The sequence below is a fragment of the Lithobates pipiens genome, unplaced genomic scaffold, assembly GCF_037356315.1.
Source record: "Lithobates pipiens isolate NorthernLeopardFrog02 unplaced genomic scaffold, aLitPip1_a1.2 Scaffold_13, whole genome shotgun sequence".
Lineage (NCBI taxonomy): Eukaryota > Metazoa > Chordata > Amphibia > Anura > Ranidae > Lithobates > Lithobates pipiens.
In genome coordinates, this window is record NW_027507718.1 from 193493868 (window position 1) to 193510094 (window position 16227).

General features: G+C 45.7%; 1 protein-coding gene across 2 annotated transcripts in view; it reads right to left on the minus strand.

The window, feature by feature from the left end:
* ARHGAP45 (Rho GTPase activating protein 45) overlaps positions 1-16227 on the minus strand; it is a 172879-nt gene that overhangs the window by 112372 nt on the left and 44280 nt on the right. For both annotated transcript variants that reach the window (XM_077476061.1, XM_077476060.1), the window contains exon 2: positions 15503-15806. In XM_077476061.1, coding sequence (XP_077332187.1) covers positions 15503-15806 — 304 coding nt within the window. The remainder of the gene's footprint in view (positions 1-15502; positions 15807-16227) is intronic.

A 16227-nucleotide genomic window follows, 5' to 3' on the forward strand; every position in this document is an offset into this window, starting at 1 on the left:
ATGCTTCACTGTTGGTATGGTGTTCTTTTGGTGATGTGCAGTTTTGTTTTTGCACCAAACCTATCTTTTGGAATTATGGCCAGAAAGTTCAACCTTGGTTTCATCAAACCATAACACATTTTCCCACATGCTTTTGGGAGACTTCAGATGTGTTTTTACAAAATTTAGCCAGGCTTGGATGTTTTTCTTCGTAAGAAAAGTCTTCCATTTTGCCACTATCCCATAGCCCAGACATATGAAGAATACGGGAGATTGTTGTCACATGTAGCACACAGCTAGTAGTTGCCAGATATTCCTGCAGCTCCTTTAATGTTGCTGTAGACCTCTTGGCAGCCTCCCTGGCCAGTTTCCTTCTCGTCTTTTCATCAATTTTGGAGGGATGTCCAGTTCTTGTTAATGTCACTGTTCTAACATATTTTCTACACTTGATAACTCTTTTGTACCCTTCTTCTGACTGATACCTTTTAACAATAAGATCCCTCTGATGCTTTGGAAGCTCTCCATGACTTTTGCTGTAGGATGCGACTAAGAAAATGTCAGGAAAGACCTACTAGAACATCTGAACTTTTATTTGGGGTTAATCAGAGGCACTTTAACCACCTCCCTACCAGCCACTGTATATATATGTCCCGAGAGGGAAGTGGTTATACCTGGATCATGGTTGAGGTTGCAACCATGATCCCGGTGTAATTTTTTTACTTTTTCAGGTACCGGGCTCTCCCGAGTGCTTGTGAAGCCGGGAGCGATCCAACCGGTGGAATCCATCTCCGGCCTCACAGTGAGAGGAACTAAAGCTATTCCGCCCACTGTGTGACGTCAGAACCGGCAAGCACCTTGTTTGTCCATTTCTTTGTTGTTATGGGGCCAGTAAAGCAGCTGATCAGACTCGTCTGTGTCTGATCAGCTGCATTGGAGCCTAAAGGAGAGATGGGGGGGTCTAATAGACCCCCATCTCTCCATAAAGAATACCTGTCTCTGCTATTAACCTCAAAAGGGATGTTTACATGTTTTACAAACACACTGCTGGGACCAATCCTATTTCATTTGTGCATAAACGACCTGGAGAATGGGGTAAACAGTTCAATCTCTGTATTTGCGGAAGATACTAAGCTAAGCAGGGCAATAACTTCTCCGCAGGATGTGGAAACCTTGCATGAAGATCTGAACAAATGAGGTTCAATGTAGAAAAATGTAAAATAATGCATTTGGGTGTCAAAAATATGAACGCAGTATAGAAGAGTATTCCTGCGCCTGGTCAGGGTAAAGGTAGATGGCGTACTGCTGCACACACTGAAGGGAATATCTGAACCCAAGGAGATTAAAAACAAAAACAAAAGGATAGTGGTGCGCTGTACTGAGGCAGAATTGGCCTGCCCCCAAGACACAGTATGCTATAGCAGAGATTGGGTTGTGAGTGTTGTAACTGAACAATTATTAAAATGATCCTATAAATTATAAACGAAATAAATATGGATTTGGCATATCATGCAATCAACTGCTCAGACAGGGTTAAAACATACGTATAGAATCATATAGCACACTCAATTATAAGTAGTGATTCCTTTCCATATTCATATAACTGTGACATTCATTTCAGTGTCAATGCATAAAATTTGTATAAACCAAAAAAAAATTATATTAATAGAAAAAAAAATAACTTTAAAAGTGCGAAGTGTAGCGATTAGTTTCAAAAAATTGCATAAAGTGCTAGAGTGCAATACAAATAGGTAAACTTCACAAGTATTAAAAGAAACAAAACTTAATTGAAATCTCAAATGTCGGTTTATAACGTGCAGAGTGTAGCGATTATCTCCAAAATCGCATAAAGTGCTAGTGCTTCAATATAATAGTGTGATTAATCGTGAAGGAAATGCAATGGAATAGTGATGCTGGTGATGGTGGGTATATCCTTCGTAATCCTGATGAAGTCATGTGACCAATGACAAAAACGCGTCGGGACGATAGCTACCGGAAGTGACGCATACCGAGCTCGCTGCTCGTTTATACAACACTCGTTTTAACTTTATGTTTGTGTGTATCTGTTTTTTCCTTTTTTTGAATAAAATCTATTTACCAAATATACTACACTATGAGGCATCCTTCCTCTATATCTCTTTGATCCCATATATATGCCATCCGCTGAGGGACCCCCATTGCTGAAATACCTCAGAGAAACCATTTAAAGGGGCCACACAGTGTAATAAGCAGGATAAAAAACGCCAGGACCTGGGAACATCACAAAACGGGTTCTTAAAGGGAGAGACCACCAAGGACCCCAAAGATTATTACACATGCTGTTACCTTACAGCAGTAAGGTAAGGGGACACCCATTACCAGACCACACAGGATTACGAAGGATATACCCACCATCACCAGCATCACTATTCCATTGCATTTCCTTCACGATTAATCACACTATTATATTGAAGCAGTGGCACTTTATGCGATTTTGGAGATAATCGCTACACTCTGCACGTTCTAAACAGACATTTGAGATTTCAATTAATTTTTGTTTCTTTTAATACTTGTGAAGTTTACCTATTTGTATCGCACTCTAGCACTAGCACTTAATGCGATTTTGTGGAACTAATCGTTACACTTTGCACTTTTAAAGTTATTTTTTTTCTATTAATATATATATTTTTTTGGTTTATACTAATTTTATGCATTGACACTGAAATGAATGTCACAGTTATATGAATATGGAAAGGAATCACTACTTATAATTGAGTGTGCTATAAAAATATGAACGCAATCTATATACTGGAGTAGAACCTCTGGGGTAATCTAGGATGGAAAAGGACCTGGGGGTCCTACTAGATGATACGCTCAGTAATGGCATGCAATGCCAAGCTGCTGCTAATAAAGCAAACAGAATATTGGCATGCATTAAAAAGGATCAACTCCAGGGATAAAATGATAATTCTCCCACTCTACAAGACTCTGGTCCAGCCGCACCTGGAGTATGCTGTCCAGTTCTGGGCACCAGTCCTCAGGAAGGATGTACTGGAAATAGAGCGAGTACATAAAGGGTCTGGAGGATAATAATTATGAGGAAAGGTTGCGAGCGCTGAACTTATTCTCTCTGGAGAAGAGACGCTTGAGAGGGGATACGATTTTAATATACAAATACCATACTGGTGACCCCACAATAGGGATAAAACTTTTTCACAAAAGGGAGTTTAACAAGACTTGTGGCCACTCATTAAAATTAGAAGAAAAGAGGTTGCACGTTAAACTACGTAGAGGGTTCTTTACTGTAAGAGTAGCAAGGATGTGGAATTCCCTTCCACAAGCGGTGGTCTCAGCGGGGGGCATTGATAGTTTCAAGAAACTATTAGATAAGCACCCGAACGACCGCAACATACAGGGATATACAATGTAATACTGACATATAATCACACACATAGGTTGGACTTGATGGACTTGTGTCTTTTTTCAACCTCACCTACTATGTAACTATGTAACACACACACACACACACACACACACACACAAACCTACACAGGTGTCACAGTTCACAAACATCGCCTCTGCTACCATTGGATTCTGTTTGCAAATGTCCATTCAGTATCTGCTGCGGCCGCGATCCTCTGCAGCAGTGCAGCAGTGCCCATGTTTGTGAAAATTTGCTGGCTATCAGCATCCATCTTCTCTGCTGTTGCTCACCCAGTCAGTGCTTGTGGCTGTTTGGTAGGACCTCTGGCGTTTCATCGACCAATCAGGTGCTTGCCCCCCCCCCCCAAGCCCTGGCCTTCAGAGTGGGGGGAGAATGTACATTTCTGCCTGGTCTCAGTACCCCAGCTTCCTTCTGTATGTCATGTAGCTCCACAAAGAAGAATCGGACCATAATGTAAGTAGGATCTCTGGGGACCCTGCTGTATGGGGGATCTCTGAGGACCCTGCTGTATGGGGGATCTCTGAGGACCCTGCTGTATGGGGGATCTCTAAGGACCCTGCTGTATGGGGGATCTCTGAGGATCCTGCTGTATGAGGGATCTCTGGGGATCCTGCTGTATGGGGGATCTCTGGAGACCCTGTTGTAAGGAAGATCTTTGTTGGCCCCTTCTGTAAGGGGGATTTCTGGGAACCCTGCTGCAAGAGGGATCTCTCAGGACCCTACTGCAAGGGGGATCTCTGGGGATCCTAATTTAAGGAGGGGGGAATCTGGTAACCCTATTGTCAGGGGGAGAATCTGGGGTCCCTGAGGTAAGAAGGGGAACTTTGGGGACCCTAATTAAGGGGGACTCTAATTTAAGGGGAAACTCTGGAGACCACGATGTAAGTGGAGGACTTTGGGGACCCTAATGAAAGGAGGGAACTCTGAAGTAAGTAGGAGACCTGATGTGAGAGATGACTCTGGGGACCCTGATGTAAGAAGTGGGGACTCTAGGGACCCCAATGTAAGGGGGGCTTTGGGGACCCTAATGAAAGGAGGGGACTCTGATGTAAGGGGGAACTCTGGGGACCTGAATGAATGGGGGATCTCTAAGGACCCTGCTGTAAGGGGATATCTGGGGACCCTACTGTATGGGGGATCTCTGGGGACCCTGCAGTATGGAAGATCTCTTTGGACCCTGCTGTAATGGGGATCTCTGGGGAACCCACTGTATGGGGGATCTCCTGGGACCCTGCTGTAAGGGGGATCTCTGGGGCCCCTGCCATAAGAGGGATCTCTGGGGCCCCTGCTGTGAGGGGGATCTCTGGGGCCCCTGCTGTGAGGGGGATCTCTGGGACCCCTGCTGTGAGGGGGATCTCTGGGGACCCTGATGTGAGGGGCATCTCTGGGGACCCTGATGTGAGGGGGAGCTCTGAAGTTGGGGGGGAACTATGAAGTAAGTAGGGGACCTGATGTGAGTGATGACTCTGGGGATCCTGATTTAAGGAGGGGGAATCTGGTAACCCTATTGTCAGGGGGAGACTCTGGGGTCCCTGAGGTAAGAAGGGGAACTTTAGGGACCCTAATGAAAGGAGGACTCTGATGTAAGGGGGATCTCTGTAGGCCATTATGTAAGGGGAGGACTTTGGGGACCCTAATAAAAGGGGGGGGAACTCTGAAGTAAATAGGGGATCTGATGTGAGCGATGACTCTGGGGACCCTGATGTAAGAAGTGGGGAATGATATAAGGGGGGGACTTTGGGGACCCTAATGAAAGGAGGGGACTCTGATGTAAGGGTGAACTCTGGGGACCCGAATGAAAGGGTCCCTAGAGTATAGCAGTGGCTCAAACCCATAGCACGGCTTTGCTGATTTTAAAATGTGACAGCGCGGTCACTGGGAAGGGGTAGGGGTTAGGAGGAGAGGGGGGGTCTGCTTATAAAGTTGGTTATACATGATTCAAACATTGGCCGGTTCAGCAAGATCAGGACGAGTTTTGATCCATGTATAGGCAAGCTGGTTAAAAAGAGGTCGATGTACCAATTAACCTCTACAACCAACCTGTTGGGTCTTTCCCGAATGAGCAGTGCCACTGCCTATAGATAGCAACACTGATTTGTGTGTTCTGACGGCGGTGAAAGTTTGCCACCATCAGAACACTATAGCACAGCAGGAGTTATTCCTCCATCCACATTGAGTGTGTGGATGGGGGAATTGGGTCTTTTTTTTCCACTCAATTAGTGGGTTGATTAATCTTTGGCTAGCTTAACATATTTAAAAGATGAACTTATCCTTTATTGGGAATTGTACATGATACATGAAAGGTACATGAAGTGGGTTTCAATTGATTTCTAACAGAGAAAGCTGGGTGTACACTGAGCTGAATAAAAAAATTCACAGATTTCTGATGCAGGGATCTCCACCACTGCACTATTGTATTTTGATAGGGTGGACCGTGATTTCAGGACCCCTCCTCCCCGGCAGAATAAACTGATCAGAAACAACTGCAGGTTGTTTGCATTAGAGAGCTCACTGGCAAGATTTCATTGCCGGAGCCGTGAGTGCATTTAGATGAGGATAAATGAGGGCTTAAAGTTCTTCTACTGCTTGTTCAGAATAGGTAAAGAGTTTAAGAACATTATCTGGGTGCAGGTGAACTTTAAATTGAATTTAAATCCAAGAACATGTAGCGCCCTGGGGTTTAGTTATGGAGCTCCTCACCAAATTCCTTGTCAGGGGTAGCTACCATAGATAAATTGTAAGCCCTTGTACACACGGTCGGACATTCTGACAACCAAATCCGTTGGATTTTGTCCGAAACTGTTGCATACACACGGTCGGACAAAGTTGTCGGAAAATCCGATCGTTCAGAACGTGATGACGTTATTTCATTACGACGGGACTACGTTCAGGCTAGTAGCCAATAGCTTTGGTCTAGGAATTTGATCTGAGCATGCGTGGCAATTTGTCCGATCGGAATTCTCTACACATGATCGGACAAAGTCCGATCGGATCATGTTGTTGGAAAACTTGGTCCATCGGATACTCCGACGGAAACAGTCCGATGGAGCCCACACACTGTCGGATTATCCGACAACGCGGTCCTATCGGACATTGTCCATTGGAATGTCCGATCGTGTGTACAAGGGCTTAGAGATCCATTGATTTCTCCCAAAGTTCAGCCTTGTTGTACTTTTTTCTTCTACCACTAGGTGGCCGGGCACTTGGTGATACTAGATATTATTATTATTATTATTATTATACAGGATTTATATAGCGCCAACAGTTTACACAGCGCCTTACAATGTAAAAGGAGACAATACAGTTACAATACAATAAAATACAAGAGGATTAAGAGGGCCCTACTCAGAAGAGCTTATAATCTAATAGGGTAGGGCAGTGGTGCAAAAGGTTGTAACTGTGGGGAATGAGCTAATGGAAGTTAAGAGATTAGTTGGAGACATGGTAGATATGAGAAGAACAACTCGAGGTCCGGTTATGGGTATATGGGATATCTCAGCTAAAAGGCAGGGGTTTTCTTGAATCATTGGGCCTGCTGGGATCATTAAGACCCAGCGCACCCAAGGGTCGAGGCCAGGCCAGGATGCTTGCGTTGATGATTGATTATCTCCCGGCTGAAGAGTGTTCAACCATTTCAGATTCGGACATTTCGTCTGATAAGTTATCAGAACCCTTTTTGCGCAGGAAGACGAGATACCTACTACTATTACTACTACAAGTGTGCAGATTATGCTGTCAGCCAGTACAGCTCCGCTGATCAGCATTGCCAGGTCCTTGCCAGGAAGACTCAGAGAATCAATGGTTTCCCACAGCTCGATCTATTACGTCCATACCAAGCTTCAAAGCGAATCGCAAGCGGGAGGTTGTTGCTGGATATCCAGTTCAGCGTGCCCCAGATGCTCGGGTTCTTTCTGGGTTTGGAGACCCTAAAACCCGGAATCGGCTGTCCAAGATCCAACGTATCATCATTAAGAAAGTAGCAGATAATTACGGGTATTTATTATACCCCTACATTTCTCCTCATCTGGAAGAGGAGATCTTGGAGAAGGAAATGCAGTGGGTGGATGAGGCCTTCCGGGAATTCCTTCAAATACCCCTTGAGGTGGACTTTTTGAAATTATCACCCAAAATGTCCGGGAAGTACCTCTCAGTGCTGAATACTTGGGCCGACAGCCGCAAGATTAATTTGGACAGTGTGATCCTCCGTAGGCCAGACAAACAAGATGTTATATACCATGTTGTCACTGTAAATGCCAAAGAGGAAGATGTAACACCGTCAGACCCCAGATATTACTGGCAAAGTCTTATCAAAGCAATACCTTGTGATTTACAAATATGAGTTGTGTGATGTCAAGGACGCTCTGCTGACAGTTACCTTGCACACCAATTTAAAATGTTATTAATGGGAAAATCCCAAAAAGCTGTAACGCCAGGACTGTGCTGGACTGAAGGCAGTTACAGGAAGATATCACATGAGCCCATTAGCTAAAGATTAAAGTTATTGGGGGTGTATTACCCTGAAGAGCGATCTGTGAACTCTAGCAGGTTGTTAGTTGCAAAAGAATGACAAAAGTTTCTGCTTTTTGCTGCCATGTGGGCAGACTAAAAATGTCCTTGCAAGGGGGCCTGTGTCCTGAAGTGTGGTCCCTTACAATTTGGCCTGACTGCTTGTTGCTTGAAATGTAGTCATGCCCTGTTACCAGAGTTTCCTTTAAAGAAGAAAGGGAATTGCTGGGAAATGTAGTCTATTTGAAGTAAAGTCATGGACATTGAGCATGCAGCTAGCTAGAATTAGGCTGTGATAGGAAAATGATTTCCTATTTCTTCTAATAATGGACTCATACACATATGTTTCCCTTTGCCTGCTGGAAGAGCCTATATATTCGGGTGGAGTCAGGTGATCTGTGTTCTGTGCCACCCGGACTGCCGTCTGGGTGGACATCTGTCATTTCTCCCAGGCTGCTAGGCCTGAGATTGGGCCTGTCCCGGGGGCATCTGGCTGCCAGGCTGTGTGAGGGCCTATCCAGAAGTAAGAGAGCACCACAGGGTTGGGACTGCGGCTTGCAGTCCAACCAAAAGTGACGATTCTGCCAGCCGGAGAACCTGTCGTGGTCGGAGGTAGAAGGGAAGCTGTCGCCACTAAGGGACCAACCACCTTTACCAGGGACCACAGAGAGTAACTGAAGCAAGTACCTGAGCAGTATTCTCACCGAACAGGCACAGTCGAGAATCTGGAAACTTCAAGCGGTGGCAAGCAAGTGACCAAGCTGGTCAGCAGGGCTGAAGCTTGAAGGTGCCAAGCTAGGGCCCCAGCAGGGAAGCGTGGGTGATGCTTGAGGGAGATACCACCGCAAAAGCATTGAAGAGCTCATGGGATTCAGAGATAGTGAATCAGAGGGTCCAGTGAGAGACTAGGAGCTCAAGGGGCTGAAGGTCCACAAGTAAAAGTTGTAGTAAAGCTGAGAGAACTGTTACACTTGAATTAGGAACTGTTAAAGCAGAGTTCCACCCAAAAGTGGAACTTCCACTTTAAGCACTCCTCGCCACCTTACGTGCCACACTTGGTATGTATTTTTTTTGGAGTGGGAGTGGGTGACTAGTTTTGAGTGGGTCTTCCTGTCCCACTTCCTTTTTCCGACTACGGGCCTCCTAGATGACTCCTCCTCTCCCCCTAGCCCGCCCCTCCCTTTCGGCACGTCACAGGTCCCAGAAGATTGTCTGTGAACTCGGAGAGTGCAGTGCGACTCACGCATGTGCAGTGCGTGCCCGGCCATGAAGCCGCAAGCTGTCACGGCCGGGTGCCCGCATTTTCAATGGAGGTGGCGCAGAGAGGAGGGGGAGAGGAGCGAGGCTCCTTGCGGTCACATCGCTGGACAGTGGGACAGGTGAGTGTCTGTTTATTAAAAGTCAGGAGCTGCACTTTTTGTAGCTGCTGACCTTTAATAAACGAAAAAAAGAATGGAACTCCACTTTAAGTACTGTAACCATAGGGGAGAGCAAACCTGCACGTGCAGAAGTTGCACCTTGCTGGGGCCTTTCCCTGTATGGCTGTCCTCCTATTGAAGTCTCTGAGTCTGCCTATTGAAATTGCAACTACTTAAGAGTGTCCTGGCCCTAACCCTCTTTCCTTTGCAAAATATAAAAGGATTGTTAAAAGAAATAAAACCTCTTTTGCATCCAAGAAGTGTCTGGCGCCCAATGACTTTCACCACCTTAGCACCCACTATGCCTCACAAACCACTACATATTAAAGGATGTCAGCGGTCTGTGGCCTTAATTAGACCTCATTAGACTGGAAGAGGTTAGAGATTCTCCTACAAACAAAAATATAATCTGTTGCAAATTAGCAGTCTTTTGATGTGGTGGCTGCACAAGTTTTTATTTACTTAGGCTTTATTCCCCTTTATTTTCAGCTGGTGATCCTGACTGTGGAGTGACAGCAGGACCGGCAGTGGGGCACTGAGCAGGCTAGTGCATCGCTCCCCAGCTTGCCGCAGTGCTACTTGATAGTGTCACCTAGGGTATATTTCTCAGAGAATAGACACAGGAACTCAACCACACCCCAAATCTTTCCCCGGAGTAGGGGGGCAGGGGGTTGAGTGTGCCACAGTGTGGGAGGTACCTAAAGGGGCATTAAATACCAGGAGGGTGCAACATACAGAGTGCAAGATTCTGGAGAGTGCTAGATGCAGGGTTAAGGAGGGTGCAGAGTTCAGGTGAGTGCAGTGTTCAGGAGGGTGCATGAAACAGGGTGTAGGGTTCTAGAGGGTGCTACATACAGTGTGAATGGTTCTAGAGGGTGCTATGTACAGGGTGCAGAGTTCAGGAAGGTGCTATATGCAGATTGCAGGTTGCTAGGTGCAGAGTTCAGGTGGGTGATGCATACAGAGTGCAGGGTTCTGGAGGGTGCTAGGTACAGGGTGCATGGTTCAGGTGGGTGATAGGTACAGGGTGCATGGTTCAGGTGGGTGCTAGGTCCAGGGTGCAGAGTTCCACTCCCAAATTGCCATTCTTGACAGGACTGTCTTCCTACATGTCCAGCATTAGTACACCAGCTGCGCCCAGGGAGGGTTCAGTGCAGTGGCCCAGGCAGAAGCGCTGTCACTTCCAAATACAGATGCCTGGCTTCTGTGTTTAGAAGTGACAGTACTGAGCGAAAAGCACAGGGCCAGAGCCGGAGGTGCAGAAAAAAACCCTGGTATCACCCCTTTGGCAGGTGTCATCTGAGCGGCGTCCACATCTCCACCCCGCACCCCATAGTGACGCCACTGGTTCAGTGGTCCACAGAGATAGCATGGAACAATGCTAGATGCTAAAGCTGACCATAGACAGTTCCTGCTGAACCAGCTGAGATTTGAACCATAAGTTGATCGATCAACAGGGATGAAACCAGCCTGCCGGATTTTACATATGATTATGACTAAGGGCTGTTATGGCTCCACAGGAAGGATTCGAGCAATTGTCTTTCCTGTAATCCATGGCTTTATAAAGAGGTGGTCTACTGTGGTCTACAGTATGTTATATGCATACCTTTCAACTTTTTGAGATGGGAATGAGGGATACCACATATAAGCAAAAGTATGTATTTTTTTTTTAACTTGTTAGGTTACAACATCATCCAATGTGCATGTAAGCAAAAGTATGTATGTATTAAACATGCCCCCTGCCACTCCCCCTAAGGCCTGATTCACAGCTATGCAGGTTACAGTTTGCATATTGCAGGTGTATTTTGCGTTTTTCAATACATGCTTCTGATCCATTGAAGTCTATGCAACCAAAAACCAGAAAATAGTCCTTGGCCCTTTCTATAAAATGCACAGATGTGAACTATATTCATAGGAAACCATGTTAAATGGACTGTAGTTTGTTTCTGCAAAGCTGAAAACGCACTAAAAAAAGGCATAGGTGTGGACCAGGCCTAAAGGAAAATTATACAAAAAATGATTAGTTAAAGTGGGGTACCCCCTAAAAAAAAAAAATTAAAAGTCAGCAGCTACAAATACTGCAGCTGCTGGCTTTTAATAATCGGACACTTACCTGCCCCAGGGTCCAGCGATGCGGGGGAACGAAGCCCCCCCCTCGCTCCCCGCTCCGCTCGCGGCGCCGTCATGCATACTGTGGGCACCCGGCTGTGGCTTCACAGCCGGGCACCCACTGCGCATGCGCGAGCGGCGCAGGGCGCCGTGATACGCCGTACAGTCACCTGGGACACATGACAGGTCCCAGGTGAATGTGCGGCGCGAGGGGAAGTGATGTCACCAGCCCGGGCAATGAAGAAGGCAGACTACGAGGGACCCCCTAGCAACCGGTATTTAGAGGTGAGTAAAAAATATTTTTTTTTGCCAATTATTTTTTTTTTATTTTTTTAAAGAATTTTAAGTAGTTTTATTTTTTTGGTGGCAACACCACTTTAATCCCACAAGTGCTTTTTTTTACCACTGCTATACCTTTACACTGGCTGTTGAAATTTACAAATGCAGCCATTCAGAATTTGGATGAAAGGTTTAGCACTGGGAAACACTTTTTTGAAAGAAAAAAATGTGCATTTTATATATAACTATATACCGTATATACTCGAGTATAAGCCGAGATTTTCAGCCTCTTTTTTGAGGCTGAAAGTGCCCCCCTCGGCTTATACTCGAGTCATCGCTGTCTGCCCGCTCGATCAGCGTGTCGAGCAGACAGACAGCGGCCATTCTGATTCAAAAGCCGCGCCTCCGGCTCCCCCTTCGCCTGTGATAGGCGGAACACTGAATTTCCCAGCAGCCTGTGTTCCGCCTATCACGGACTTCGTATCATCCTCGTACTACGGACGAGGATGATACGACGTCTGTGATAGGCGGAACACAGGCTGCTGGGAAATTCAGTGTTCCGCCTATCACAGGCGAAGGCGGCGGCGCAGCTTTTGAATTTTACAATGGCCGCCGACGAACGAAGAGGGCACGGGACGGAGGCAAGGCACAGGACGGCACGGCACGGGACGGGACGGGACGGGACCGGAGGCAAGGCACGGCGGCGAGGCACGGCGGCGAGGCACGGCGGCGAGGCACGGAGGCAAGGAGGCTCGGCACGGGACGGAGGCTCGGGACAAAGGCTCAGGACACAGGTAGGCTGGACACACACACACACACACACACACACACACACACACACACACACACACACACACACACACACACACACGGATACACACACACACACAGGGATGGATGGATGGATGGAGACACACACACACAGGGATGGACGGACACACAGGGATGGACGGACACACAGGGATGGACGGACACACACACAGGGATGGACAGGCATGTCTTACCCTCGGCTTATACACGAGTCAATAAGTTTGCCAGTTTTTTTGGGGGTAAATTGGGGGCCTCGGCTTATATTCGGGTCGGCCTATACTCGAGTATATACGGTAGATCAGACCAAAGTGAGGGACACGTGAGAAGGAAAGAGGGACAGAAGGACTTTGTTCCATATCAAGAACAGTCCCTTGAAACCAGGGACATTTCGGAGCTATGTATATGGCCCACTACATTACAGTTGGACAGGGCTGTACACATCCCACGGGCGTGACTCTTTGCTTTGCAGCCGCGACATTGCTGCCTCTGCAGAATTTGACAGTCAGCATCATTTGGCTTGTGGTTGTGGTGAAGTAGCTTAATAAAAAATCACCTTTATCCCAATAGCTTGGGATAAAAAAAAATGTAGATGTTCAGGAGGTGCGTGTCATGATCACGTTCTGAATGTCTGGCAGCTATTGCTATACTACCCTGTGAAAAGCAGTGCACTGCAGGTCGAGGCAGCAAGCACTGCTCCCCATATAAAAGAGCTCTTAGAGGGACTGAATTCAACAAAAAACTGCTGCAGTAATGCTACTGACATACTGTATAAATGCCTTTTTTTTTTAGTTTGCCTATAATTTCATTTTAGGTGTATCTAAATAATGTTTTCTTTTTCTTTGATAGAATGGGGAAGACATAGAACCTCTGCTAGATTTTTACTGCTGTCTGTGTCCCTGTAGGGAACATTTACCCTCTTCTATATGCTCTGGTGACCACTGTCATCGGAACTCAAAATGAAGGAAAATCCAAAGTGACGACTTTTCACCAGAAAAGAAGCAGAGGGGAAATCTTCCACTAGTTCTACTGACATCTGTCTAAGAAGGGATTTCTCTCACTTTGGAGAGGCCTCCTCTCACTTCCTGTGGAGTCTATAGGACAGGAAGCTAAGCTAAATCTCCCCTGTGGAACACAGATGAAAAAACAGACAGGAGTTTTGCCCATTGAAATCTCCATGTAAAAACTTAAAGGGGCAATCCACCCGAACACTAAAATCTTTACAGCTACAGGCATCCACAATCTAGCTCTAACCTATCTAGCCCTGTAAAGAAACAATCAGTGTACATACCTTTTTCGAAGCCACTCCAGTCCGGCCTCAGCAGCAGAATCTCTATGGGAGACATAGCCAATAACGGCTGTGAAATGAATTGGAAGTAACATCACCCACAGAGTTACTATGGGGCCTCCCTTTTTGGCTGCCTCCTCTGCACCTGCCTTCACAGCAAAGCTGCTGCTGACAGCTCAGTGTGGGACCGGAGCAGCTTTAGAAAAGATACATATAGTGATTTCTTCTTTACAGGGTTAGACAGGTTAGTCTTAGATATTGGATGCCTGTAGATGTAAAGATTTTAGTGTTAGTGTGGTCTTCCCCTTTAACTGAAAGTGCAGAGCTTGAGAAATCGCATGGTGTGGATTTATTTATTTATTTTTTATTACAGGTATTTTATATAGTTTTTTTTTCCTTTTGGTATAAAGACTTTACCCAAAGACGGAAATCCGTGGAACCATTGTGTTCTCCCGAAGGGGGGTGTCAGAGAAAGCCCCGTCCCCACTCGCCTGGAGAACACAGTGATTATTGCTAGTGGCTTTAACAAATGGAGTCGTTTTCTTTCCTGCAACCCACGAAAATAGCTTGAGTCCCGCATTAATACAGTCAGTGTATATGGGGGGAATCCCTTCCGCTGAGTTATTGTGTTCTCTTGGGGGTCGGGTGGTAGAGAAAGCCCCCACCCACCGGGAGAACACAGTGATTATTGCTAGTGGCTTTAACAGCTGCTAGCAATAATCACATGTAATATTAGACAGGCTGGTTGTACCCAAGTTGATTGAGTGATCAACTTGAGTACAATCAGCCTGCCCATACATGGATCGAATCTCTGCCTTTTCCTGCTGAACCGGCTGAGATGAAAACCACCCATGGCCAGCTTTGGTTTTATCAAAATGAAAAAAGCTGACAGTGGTGAGCATCCCTGTCAGTGTTAACTGTTATTTTCTGGATAGTTTGGGAATTGAAAAACAACATATTAACTGGCCAGGTCACAGAGTTACTGTATCATATACTGCATGTCATTTTTTTGTTTTGCCCATAGTTATACTCTAAGCTAGATATCAGAAAAAACACCATCTCACATTACCATGTTTCTAAGTTGTATTGGCACAAAAAATGTAGGCCCAAATTACTTAAAGTTGAACTCCAGGCATCAAAATTTTCATTTAAATATAATCCCCAATAGCCAAAAACAATACAAATACACTTTGTGTGTGTCAAATGCCTTTGCAAATCCAGTTGTGGTGACATCATAACTATGCAGTACATAGCCCGTGCAGAGAGTGGAGCCATGGTGGATGGAACCCAGAACAGCCACCCATTACAGCCTGTCTGCAGAAAACTAAAGGAGGGCAGGGACAACACCAGTCACCCTGCACAAAGGGTGACCAATCTTAATACAGGAAGATTCTGAAAAGAGGCAAACTGGACAACTGCACAGATCTAGAAAAAATACACCAAACACACCAATATTCAAATAAGCATGTCTCTTGCATATAAGTAATATTTGCTTATCCTGTTTAAGATCTTGACTTGAAAACCTGACTTTTAATACTAGCATTTATCCCATCGCCTTTCTTCCTGGTCCTCAATTAGCCTACCCTCCTTGAGGCTCTAAAGTAACACGTTCTCTTAAAATTCACGCTTTATACACTCATGAATCTATGTAATATTTATTTTCTTGTTCATCTGCTCTTTTTAAAATATACATACCATCTGTTAGTACCACATCCCTTAGTTTTTCCAGACGCTCTGCAAATCTTGCTACATCTCCAAGAAGCTGTGAAATGTCCTCCACATCAATAAAGAATCCCTCTCCACTTTCAGGAGGACTTGGTACACCAGATGGTTTGACGGCCTTGACTCTGGAAGCTGTTAAAGGGATTCCTGCAGCACTGGCATGGCGACTTAAACTTGTAGGTCTCTTCAATGTCCCAGTAGAAACAGGACTGCTGTTGGGTGGTGGGTTAGAGGTAACTTCAGCAAATGGTTCATTTGGATCCTTACGAGGTGACTCCTAAAAATACAGAAAAGCAAGATGTATTTTAATTACTATCTGAGAGCTGAAAATTACATATAAAGTGCTAAGGATGACTTTGGCGTATCTCACAATTCTATTTTACTGAAAGGGGTTCTTTTAACCACTTGCCGCCTGGCTCATGCCAATATACATCGGCAAAGTGGCAAGGATGCGCAAAGCCATGTACCCGTACGTCAATAGCAGCCAAGCAATTGGATTAGTTTCCGAACCGATCGGTCCTCAGGTCCAGGCCAATGATTTCTGGCCTGGACCTGCTGATCGGTTCTGGCAAATGAAAATACTTCCCCTGCCTGTAAGTGTAAACACAGGCAGGGGAAGTGATGTCATCTTCCTCTCTAGAATAATTTTCCATTCCAGAGGGAGGACGTCTTAGCCCTTGTACACACGGTTGGACATG